We start from the raw sequence: 12,027 nt of genomic DNA, 5'->3' as shown, positions 1-12,027 counted from the left end.
ACATAATTATTGTGAGGAGATGTCATATATCTAAGACGGATTAATTCTTATGGGAATCTTTTTTTTTTGGAGGAATTAAAATTGTGACTAATATATATTATCATTAAAAAGTTACTATTCTTGTTTTTATGGTAAACTTATTTTCTAATTTTAAAAAGTTGATTAAATATATTATATCTCTAATTTTGAAAGAGAGATGCCATTAATATTACAAAAAAATTAAAATGTTAACTTATCTTCTAGAATAAGGTTAAGTCTAATGTGATATATATTATGGTTATGGGAAATTTTTTGGAGGAATCAAAGTTGTGACTGATATATATTATTGTTACAAATTACTATTCTTGTTTTTATGAGAAACTCATTCTCTAATTTTGAAAAGTTGATTAACATTTTAACTTTTTTTTTGTAATATCAGGATATATATAGGATATATTAATTTGTCTTTTAAGTTGATGTAGAACCTGAGTCGGATTTTTTACTTCAAAAGTTAAGAAGATATGTATTTCTCAGAAACTTCTCTGTTGAGAATAAGTGATAGAACCCGATAGAGATTAGAAAAGAATATACAAGTATAAGTGTAAATGTTTAAGCAAGGACACATATACGACTATATAAAAGCGAAATTGATAAATAGCTAGAAAATAAAAAATCTCATTTCAATTGAAGACGTGTAACTGGTTTAAAAAACGTATATTTACTATTAGAAATCAACGTATGCTTTTAAAGAAGGGATACATTAAATGTACGGAGATAAAATAAATGTCCATTCAAAAACTAAGCCACTACTTACTATAATAATATATTTGTCATTTCTCAATACAAAATTACTCTTTTCCCAAGCATTGAATTTTGCAATTTCTTTTAAGAATACATTTGAAACATGTATTAATGAGTTTAAAAGCTACTCTATGTTAATGTAAAATTTTCTACACTGTCAATATTTTATCTCACATTAATTTGTATTATTATTTGAGAGTCAATGATATTTTATACATGAATGATAAATAATTTGATGACATTATAAAAATACACTTATACTCTCAGTATATATATATATATATATATATATATATATATAAACCTGACACTAATTCAACAAGCAACACTTAACAACTATTTGAATGACACTATATATGATATTCAAGCATCAAGACACACTGAAAATTGACCTATTCATCATCAAGTGCCTTCAAATTCCAAGTTTCCTTGACCGAAAATTTGAAAACATTTTCTCCATTGAAAATAATTTTAGTTTCAATAAAATTCATAGAACAGAATTTACAAAAACCTCAGCATTATCGGTCTCGATTTCAAAGAATAAAAAAAATAAGGAATGAGATGCATAACAATGGAGTTGCAAAAACCTTAAATTTGGGGAGAATGGGATTTCTAACTTTTTTAAATTAAAGTGATAAATTTAGCATACAAAACTATTAGAGAACCAATGTAAACAAATGAAATTGAAGGACAAGACTAGTTTTGGTTATCTCCAAGGAATGGTAAATGCCAATTGCCAAATAAAAAGCCAGGTCTATTTTCTCACATTCCAGCAACAACTAAAACTTAGTTCAACGGGTATTCCAAATTCACCTAAGATCTCAACAGAATGTGACAAATATTCAACCTGATTTATGATTACAATATGTCACCACCTGGACGAAATGGGTATATACAGGACACAGAAATCGAATTTAAGCAGCATCGCCAGAAGAACCAGTAATAAATGAAACTACAACTGTAGTGTCATCAAGCTTGCCACCATGGTATCGGAATCCGGCATCTTGAGCAGCAGTAGAGAAAGGAGTTTGCCTGTCTTTGTCCAGTGCTCGTTGACGTGCCAATGCAGCTATATTCTGGGCTGTCACCTGAGGGCTAAAGCCTGCTCTTATGGCCTGAACCACCACTGCTGTGATCTCATTATTGTATAAGTTATCAAACAGGCCATCTGTGCCAGCAATTATGACATCACCGGGAGCAACAGGGATTGTAAAAACCTGACATGAACAAGGCAACCATCTAAGCATTTTACAAGCAGCAAAGAACCACACGCAGATAGAAATATTCCAACGTGTAATTAGTTTAATATCGCCATAAAGAATTAAAATTGATTGGTTGTTGTGGGTAAAGTAATAGAGAGCATCCAAGAAAAATACATTAATATGCAGAATATAGTAGTAATCAAAAGTAAATGTTTTATCATTTATCATAGATATATTGTCTGTGTATAGCAAACAAACAGCCTACTGAGAACACTACAGAGCTAACACCATAACTGCAAATTTAACAAAAATGGACAAAATTTATACATTAATTGAACATTTGAACAAAAATGGTACATCAAGTGACTAAATTAAACAAATTTAAACACTATGGACTAAATTGGATACATCCTGAAAATCATCAAATAAATCTCTCTTCATTATTCTCAGCTATAACATAATTAGTATTTGTGGAGATGGCAAGCATTTGATGTGCATGTCGCAGTTCTAATGAAAAATAGGCACATCATCCAACATAATATTGTAATGATGTTATAGCTGATAGGAGACACGTCTAGTAACATTTATAATTACAGGGTCTCCTCTAATTAGAAGAAAAAAGGTCTAGAAACAATTTAAAATCTACGAAAACTATAGGGACCAAAAAAATTGACCTAAAGATAGATATAGTGCCCAGAACTCTTCTGAGACATGGTCCAAATCTTAGAGTAGATACATGGAAATAAATGGTGGGTTTTACGGGCTGGGGAAAGGGAATCTAAAGGAAACTACCATTCTATATTGTACACAATATTAAGGGTATTGGAAGTGAAAAACAAGCAGCAGATCCAGTAGCAAAATTACTTCAATAATTAAGCAGATTGGCATTAAGAGTGAATGAAAGGACGCTTCATTGCCCTCTCCTAAAGATGAAGTTCACAAAAAGAAAATACCTGACCAGAACTAGGTAAATCACCATTACTACCACATTCCAGCTGATAGGTGAAATTGAAATCATGTTGCTGCACTGGGGACTGGAATACAGTGTGGCCATCACGGACTACCATAAACCCACTGTCTCCCAAATTAACAGCATTAAGCCCCTGTCAATGGAACACAACAAATCAATATATGTAAACATAAAGAATGCAACAAAATAGAGATCACTTTCAGGATTATGTTAAAACTGTTGAGTACAAAGCCAACAGACTTTTTTTTTATATAATGGGGGGAAGGGGGTCAAAGCACACTTCCGGGGATTTGAACCCGGGAAGTCAGACTTAATGTCTCGCAGCTTAACCAACTGAGCTTATTCTAGGGGCACAACCAACAAACTTAAATTTCAGAAAATTAAAGATCCTCAGTTTTAAATTCAAAGGTCTCAAGCAGCGAATGAGTCGCTGCAAACAGTTTATTAATCACCATTCAATGCAGTTGGTTAAAATTCACAAGGACACAAAAATCTACAAGCTCAAAGATTACAGCCTTGACAAATTACATTGCCCCAAAACAGAATTCAGAAACCAATTAATCTTCCAGCAACTGAGCTTGATATTACGTAATCTTTTGCTTTGATGAGTCCAGTTCCAACACACTAATATTTCATAAAATTAATGAACCTCACTTTTAAAATTTAAGTCCTCACGCAGAGAATGTGTCTAATGCAGACAAACTTATATTTCAAAAAATCAAAGAACCTCATTTTTAAACTTTAAGGTCTCAAGTCCCTCCCTTGACAAATTGCATTGCCCTCTCTATGTTCGAGGTCGGAGATCAGAAACAATTAATGTTTTGGGGAATTGAGCTTCATGTTAGATAACATTATGTTTTGATGAGTACAATGCCAACAAACTTATTTTTCCGGAAATTAAAGAGCATACTCAAACTCTCTCTCTCTCTCCCTCTCCCTCACACACTCTCCATTCCCACTCCCCCCTCTCCCTCCATCCCTTCCTCTGTACTAGTCTATCTTCAGTTTGACATGGGCACTAAGTCAGTGTTACAGAACCAAAGCTCTTGCAATATACCAAAGGGAACAATATAAAGGTGAAGGTAACCTGATCAGTAAGTGCGATGATGCATGCTGTAGAGGAACCCCTAGCTTTTGTACTTGAGTGTGCTTTTTCAAGCACCCGAGCTGGGTCAATTGAACCTTTGGGCTCCTCCTGAATAGCATCGACTGAGTTGGACATGAGTTCACGAGAGTAAAACCCAGAATTAACACCAAGATCTGCCCAGCCACCAACACCATCTGCTACCCCTAATGCTTGTTCCTCAGGACATATAAAATGAGCATCTTCTCCACCAGTTTCTTCTTTATCAGGGTGGGGCAAGTAGCATGATCCAGATACTAACTTAAGGGTTTTGCCTGAAGGAGACTTCCTGCAGTCATCATCCAATCATGTCATACAGGCCTTTAAGATTGTAAATACAAAATATTCTTTTAAGTGCTATATAGCCTCCAAATTTTCTTGGTTATATAGCCTATACATGTTGCTCGCGAATTCAAAAGTTGCAGCAAAGTGAATGCAGTATCACCAATCCAAATTAAAGAACAGTAGAAACAACAATAACTATACAATGGTTCAAAAGAAACTTGGTTAGCACTTGAATGACAAAAGAACTGCATAACCTATCAGGTAACCAAACAAAATGATTACAAGGTCATATAATGATAATTAAATTCATATCAAGATTATGAACTAATTAGCAACTAAGCCCTTAAACCTTTATCACATACATAATGAACAACAAGCAACGCCACAATATATAAATCATTGATATAATAGCACATAATTATATTGATTCAAACGCATGTTCTGTCTATGACAGTGAATAAGAATGGGAGATAACATACTGTGGAGATGAATCTGCTGAATACACTAGTTGGTCCTCACGGGCAGAAGTGTCATAAGGCACATCCTGAGCAGGTCCAGCAGAGTAACGTGCTGATGACGAGCTATGGAAGTTTCTAGACCCAGACTCTGAGTAAGGGCTAGAACCACGCCAATTCTTTGCAGCACTATAAATAAAATATCCATATACCGTATGATGATCTGGCTGCTGATGGTTTTTCAAACTCATGCTCACATTTCTACCATTCCCCAAACATGTGCTTAATCGGATATTACCGCTATTACTTGTTGACACCGAGCAGTGCCTACGTCTCAAACTCAACTTATCTAAACAGCATTCACCAACTACAACTCTGGTTAACGGAGCAGCCATTGCTCTACTCTGAAATTTTCTATCTGCACAATCAATGTGGTATCCAATGACCTGAAACGAAGGCCCCGACACAGATGGAACCGAAACCGAACGCGACAACACATCAACCACAGACAAACTCCTATTATTGGCAACTAATTCTGAGCTAGAAGCTAACGCAACGCAACCTGGACGCACAAATCGGGTACAAGACGAGTAGTTTCCAAAATGATAAAACTTTGAAGCCCCAAACAAAAATTTCCCTCGTCCAATAAAAATTTCAGCAGCAGAATCCTCTTTCCCAGCAATTGATCTCTGAATTAGGGTTCCAAGTCTTGAAAAGTGATTAGATGGCATATTTTTTTATTGAGCAACAACAACACGATAATTTAGGTTACCGCCACTATAAGCAAAACACAATCTCATATCTCCGAATACATTAACAATATCCTTCAATTATTCAGATACCTAAAGATAAAAGAGCGCTTATAATTAAGATAAAATTGAAGAGATATTAAAATAATAAAATAATAATAATAATGATGATGATAATAATAACGTGTAGGGGATGATCTTACAGGTGAAGGGTATCGTGATGAATGGAAGAAGGGATTAGGGTTGAAAGTGAAGGAGTTAGAGAAAGAGAAAGACGTAAGGTTGTGTGTGTGTTTCCCTCTTTCTCCTCCACAAACTTCCCTGTTTTGGAGATTGACCTCAAAACAGCAACGATAACCAACAACAACAACTTTGACCTGTGACAACAATAATAACAAAACAGAATTATATTATATATATATATAGATATATTATATGTGCCACATGTAGAACATTTAAAATGGTTGATTTTCATATAATCTAGAAATTTCTGTTAGCTCTTAGATTATTCAAAATTAACGTCGTGTAAGGCAACCGAATATTTGAGTATATTAGTTTGAATATTTGATAATAGTAAAATGGTACTGTTAGAAAATAAAATGACGGTATTTTGAAAGAGATTAATTCACTAATTAGATTATTTGTTTTTGAAAGAAATTAGTTTATTAAATATGGATTATTGAAACTAATTGGATTATTGGTTTAATAATACATGTAAGCTTTATCCTTACTCATTTTATTATTATGTGTTAAAGTATGTTTATGCATTTAAGACCATTGAGAAACTAAATATTCACTATATCATTAATGCTACTCACTCAAAAATGATTGTCCATAAATTTTAACATTAACTATTAAATATACTATATAGAAAGTCAAAAAAAGGATAACTAATATCATTGTATAATTTTTATTTTTTCTATTTTGCCTTTATTATTTAATTTCTAAAAAAAACCATATAGCCATCAGTAATTATCACTAAAATATTAATCATTTTTTACCTTAAGATGAATATTATAATCAAGACAAAAAAATTATAATATAAAGTACATCAAACATAAAAAATACATTTTAATTTTTCAAAATGATATATATAAAAATTGAATATTTAGTATCATATAATATAGACTGACAAATACGAAATGTCTTTTAACACACTAATCTATATTATATATAAAGTCAAAACAAAGTGTACACCATGGTTTAATTTTCACTTCCTATTTTGCCATTCACATTATTTAATTTTTACAAAAAAATCATATAATCTTAATTAATCACCACCAAAACATTAATTAACCACATATCTCACCTTAAACTATACATTATCATAAACACACAAGAATTATAATATAAAGTACACTGAATACAACAAATATATTCTAATTATAAAAAAAATATAAAATTCGAATATATCATGTAATAATGACCGCTTCGTGCCTGTAAACACTAGTATATATAAACCACTAACTATTGTTTAAGCTATCGATTTCATATGAAGATTGAGAAATTTTAATGGCGAATAACTAACAGATGAAGTTTTATTGGGATAACACTACTTCTAAGCATTTATTTTTTAATTTGTCAACTCAAAAGTCGTTATTACCTAATATAACTTTTTAATGACCTGTTTTTTAATTTCAAACTCAAAAATTGTATTGGGTTAAAAGACTTATAAGGAGCCCGATGTTCAAAAAAAAATTTAACTCAAAATTTGTGTTGGACTAATACAACTTTTGAATTTTCCAATTTAAAAATGTAAATAAAATATACAAAATCACCAATAATGAGACAATAAGTAGCTGTTATAGTTTAATGGTTGGATAGTTGATTTTTACCCAATTAGCATGGTTCTACCTTGGACAACGGATTGTTTTCCTTTTTAAAAAATGGTTGAATTAAAAAAAATTAGGAAATTTAAGATTCAACCACCAACTTAATCCATATTGACAACATTATTAACTTGAAATATTTATTACCAAACCATTTGGAAATTTATTATATGTATATATACATATATATGTTAACTTTAATATTAATGGGTAGGTTGTCCTTTAAGTATATTAATATAATATTAATTTAACAATTTAATATTATGATTTTGATTAAAAAAACAGTAATTATTTATTTTTAAATTTCATGTTGTTGTGTTTTTCTTTTTTACTAGCAATTACGTAATAAATATGATAATATGGTATAATTTATTGTGATGGTAATAAATTAGAATTAACACATTAACCTGTGATATTACTCTACCTTGCAATCAACACAGGAGTTGTATCTTAAGCAACCTTCATTAGACTAATTAATCAAAATTACACATTGATCAATCTTGGCTACACTAATTAATCCACCTAAACCCTTGATTCATTTGGCTAGTGAAATGAAAATGTTATAATCTAAACAACCACTGAACAACAACATATTTTATGATGTAAAGCTAATATGATATATTTTATTATCAAATGAATACTTAAACATGATAATATTGAAGAGACAGATAAATATGAATAAAGTGATAAAAAATATGCTATTTTTATCTATCAAATCTTTAAAATGGAACTATAAGATGATGCTTTAGGAAAAGAAAAAACACAAATAAAATTGCCCAATCATTTTTATCTCGGATCTACATATCGTTAAATCCAAGATGTTTGGAACAATTTGGGTTAATCAATCCATGCATAATAATATTTTTGTTTAATGATAATAAAGTTTAAATAAATTAATAACAATTATCGTAAAATTAAATTGAAAATAATTATATAGTGAATTTTATAATAATTTATAGAAAATTTTAGTAATGGTAAATGTTAATAATTAAAGTAGCCAACTTAATAAATTAAAATTGCTTTTAGTAAAAAATATTCGATCTATTTATGAAAACAGAGAACTAGTTTAGAGATATAAAACATTGTTGAATTCTTACCATATCATTTGGTTCTTCAAAGCGACCCTAGGTGGGAATAATAAATGCATAACTCAAGGTACTAATAATCATTTTCTGAGTCTCCTAAAGACAATTTGCATGCCATATTGAGGTGACACACTCATCACCAATATTGGTCCATGAGCATATGTCGGTGAAACAAAAAAAGAATATCTTTGTAAGATCAAAGCAAGAACAAGTTTCATTTCAACCATAGCTAAATTTTGACCCACACAAAAGTTGGGGCCTAATCCAAAGGGAAAATATGGTGCTGCATGATTTTGAGGCTCAGCAAATCTCATAGGATTGAACTCAAGAGCATCTTCTCCCCACAAATCAGTATTGTGATGCACTGAAGTGATAGACATATATAATACAGTACCAGTAGGGATATCAATATTCCCAACCTTAACTCTTTTACTTGCTTGCCTCACCAATGCCCCTGTTATTGGGTAGAGTCTAAGTGTTTCTTGAATTATCAAACTCACCTGATGAGAAACAAGAGACAAGGTTACTACTTTTGGAAACATGATTTGAAAAATTCATTTTGGGCAACTTCTCCAGAGTAAAGTACACATAGTCTATGCATACAACTATCAAGCGTTGTAAAGTTGTATAAATCTATTTGTTTAAAATTCTAATAAGACTATTCAAGTTTATAGTGATTCAGTAGTTACAAAAAAAAAATCACATTAAACAAAAAATTGTGTTAGGGGTAGCAAACCTATCTAAGGATGAGGATCACCTCCCAACGGTGTTACATTTTCTGTCCCAAGCCAATCATACATTAACACGTGGATAAAATAAAAAATTTAAAAACAAAAAGTAATAAAATAGAGCATATCATTGACTTGTGACATGAAGTGAGACCGTGTGAGACATGAGTCTGACTCATCTCCATTACTGGATAGGGCAATGCATATTTAAGATCGTAACACATGACAAAAATAATGTTTCAATGATCCAGATTTTTTTTCTAAATTAAATATTTTTAAAAAAAATTAAAATCTCTCACATTCCTAATATTAGAGAGTCCAGTATTTGAGAGAAATCCATTTCGTAAAACATGTGATCTCTATCCCTATCTAACCACACCTAACCATTTTTAAAAGTTGGACCGAATGAGTCGGTTTAACCAATTGAATCATGAACATGCCATGTTTCTACTTTGAACATTATTTTGTTCAATCACAAATATAGCTCGAATTGAACCACGACTCATATGTCTCCTTGGTTCAATCTTGTAAAAACAATGCTTATAAACAACTCATTAATAACAAGTCAACCTTGTTAAATTTAAAACTAGGACAACTTAATTGGAACAAAATTTCTCTCTCATATTAGACTCTCTAGTAGAAGAAATGTGAGAAATGAAATTTGTAAATTATCTAATTTAAAATTAAATAGAAATTGCAAAGTTAAAAACTAGAAAGCAAAAACTTACAAGTTTCAAGTCACTTAATGTTCCTGAAGTTGGTGGGGTATTAGGTCCTAAAATTTGGAGTACCTCCTCACGTGCCTTGCTTTGCCATTCTTGATTCAACCCCAAAAGGAGGAGTGCCCAACTTAATGAATTTGCAGCTGTTTCTTTACCTGCAAAGTAGAAATTTTTACACTCGTCTATTATCTCATCCAACTTCAACCTTTGTCTCTCATTGTTGATATATTTGTCGGAAGACATCAACAAATAAAGCAAATTTTCAGAATTTGTTTCTGCTCTATTGGTATCTTGAATCAACACTTGAATTAATTCACTGGTTTTCTTTGCTAATCTCTTTCTTTCTATGTTCTTCTTGGTAGGTAGAAACCTGCACATTCGTAGTTTAATTGTATAAGCAGAAAATTGATGCATTTTTGAAGAAATGGTATACTTTTAAAACACACGTACAAAACTATATGTTTTTTATGTTTAACTTGTTCTATACCTGATAGTGGAATTAAAATATTAGGCTTCTTAACATTGCATCTTATTTTGTTCTATAGCCAACATAAAAATGTCTTATTTTATTCTATGTTATTTCGTGATGTTAACAACACATGTAGTGAGATTAAAGTTTGATTGTCGTTGTCTTCATCTTATTCTCGCACATTTACGACTAGCTAGTTATATGATGGATTGGTGATTGAGTTTTTTATACCTGAACCCAGGAATGTAAACACTTCTGATAGCAAGGGAGGCAAGGTGATATTGTTGTTCTTGTAACTCGAAAATCTCTTTCCCTTCTTTATAGCTACTTCCAAAAGCAACTTTGGATATAATATCAGCTGAGAGGCCATGAAAATATTTGTTCACTTCTATCTCAAATTCATCAACGCTTTTATTCTTGTCTTCCCATTCGCAAAACATCCTTTTTGTACTGTCTATAATGTCTGGAATCCAAGACTGGCGCAAATACATTTTACTCACATAAATTGAAAGTTTATATATTCTATAGCACCATATCATAGATTAACAAGGCTGTTATGTCATAAAAATTCCTAAAACTCTTTCTTTGGAAAGGGTTCACTTAATGAGAAGTTTTATTAGACAAAGGCTACAGTTTGATGTTTTTTAGAAACTTGTCAAAGCAGAACATTGATGCAAAATAAGAAGTAAATTAAAGAAGATAATAAAGGGAAAAACATCAATAATAACAATTTTTTTAAATTGACATATTTTCATTAACACGTGATAATGTATGAAATAGAATCTAATGTAACAAATATTTGTTCAAAATTATTACCTTTACTCGCTCCATTTTAAAAGCTTGGTTGGCTATTATTCGATGAGCAACCCATTTCTCACCTTTAGCCATAATTATTCCTTCACCATAGAACAACTTCATCGATGGATTCGGGTCTACCCTCTCAAACCACACACCCGTTTTCAAAAGGGCCTCTTTAATGATATATGGGTTGGACAATACCAACCTAGGTTTCGACCCGTGCCAATACAAAATAGTTTTCCCATACGTGTGACCCCATCTATAATAAAATGGGGTCACACGATGAAGAATATCGTGGCATAAAGCCATTGGTTTAGATTGAACTTCGAGGTACATGCTTTGGATCTCTTGAGTGTTCCCTTTGATCAAATGATAGGAAGGACCTCTTATTCCTTGTTTGTGAAAATGACGTGCAATGAGCCATGGGAGCAATATGATGGAGTATGCAACTCTTGCAGCTAATACTAGTAGAAGAGTGAAGATCAAAGAGAGTAGAAAATGATCCATTATTGGAGTTTTCCTAAGTGTAAGAGTGGAAGTGAGGTACTGATATTACCTTGAGGAGTTTCATTAAGACTCTTTAAATAAGTGATGAGCATGGGTTTTAGGTGCAAACATTATTATTGTATGCACACTGCTCTTGCCAATTATTGTCCTAAAGCTAATTAATATATAGTAAGTAATAATGACAGGAAAATTAAACAAATCATTTTGTAGTACTTTAAAGTTTAAACATACAGTTTTTCTATAGAACTTACTTGTTTATTGCAGTTGATAATTGTGTTCCTTAAGCATAGTAATAAGTTTTGATTATTAGAAGTGGTGTGTTTTG

At 31.5% G+C, this 12,027-nt stretch overlaps 2 protein-coding genes across 2 annotated transcripts; both read right to left on the bottom strand.

The window, feature by feature from the left end:
- Window positions 1,437–5,945, bottom strand: LOC109358377 (probable protein phosphatase 2C 55). The gene is made up of 5 exons (XM_019602566.1): window positions 5,768–5,945; window positions 4,840–5,657; window positions 4,040–4,364; window positions 2,936–3,085; window positions 1,437–1,997 (listed from the first exon to the last, which is right to left on the bottom strand). Exons 2-5 carry the CDS (start codon window positions 5,544–5,546, stop codon window positions 1,695–1,697), a joined length of 1,485 nt encoding a protein of 494 aa, XP_019458111.1. The 5' UTR covers window positions 5,547–5,657; window positions 5,768–5,945; the 3' UTR covers window positions 1,437–1,694.
- On the bottom strand, window positions 8,550–11,786 carry LOC109358120 (cytochrome P450 734A1-like). Its single transcript, XM_019602197.1, has 4 exons — window positions 11,214–11,786; window positions 10,629–10,873; window positions 9,935–10,298; window positions 8,550–8,978 (listed from the first exon to the last, which is right to left on the bottom strand). The coding sequence occupies exons 1-4, from the start codon at window positions 11,700–11,702 to the stop codon at window positions 8,559–8,561; spliced, it is 1,518 nt and encodes a 505-aa protein (XP_019457742.1). The 5' UTR covers window positions 11,703–11,786; the 3' UTR covers window positions 8,550–8,558.

Source organism: Lupinus angustifolius, chromosome LG10 (assembly GCF_001865875.1).
Source record: "Lupinus angustifolius cultivar Tanjil chromosome LG10, LupAngTanjil_v1.0, whole genome shotgun sequence".
Classification (NCBI taxonomy): Eukaryota; Viridiplantae; Streptophyta; class Magnoliopsida; order Fabales; family Fabaceae; genus Lupinus; species Lupinus angustifolius.
This window is presented reverse-complemented; position numbering and strand designations above follow the sequence as displayed.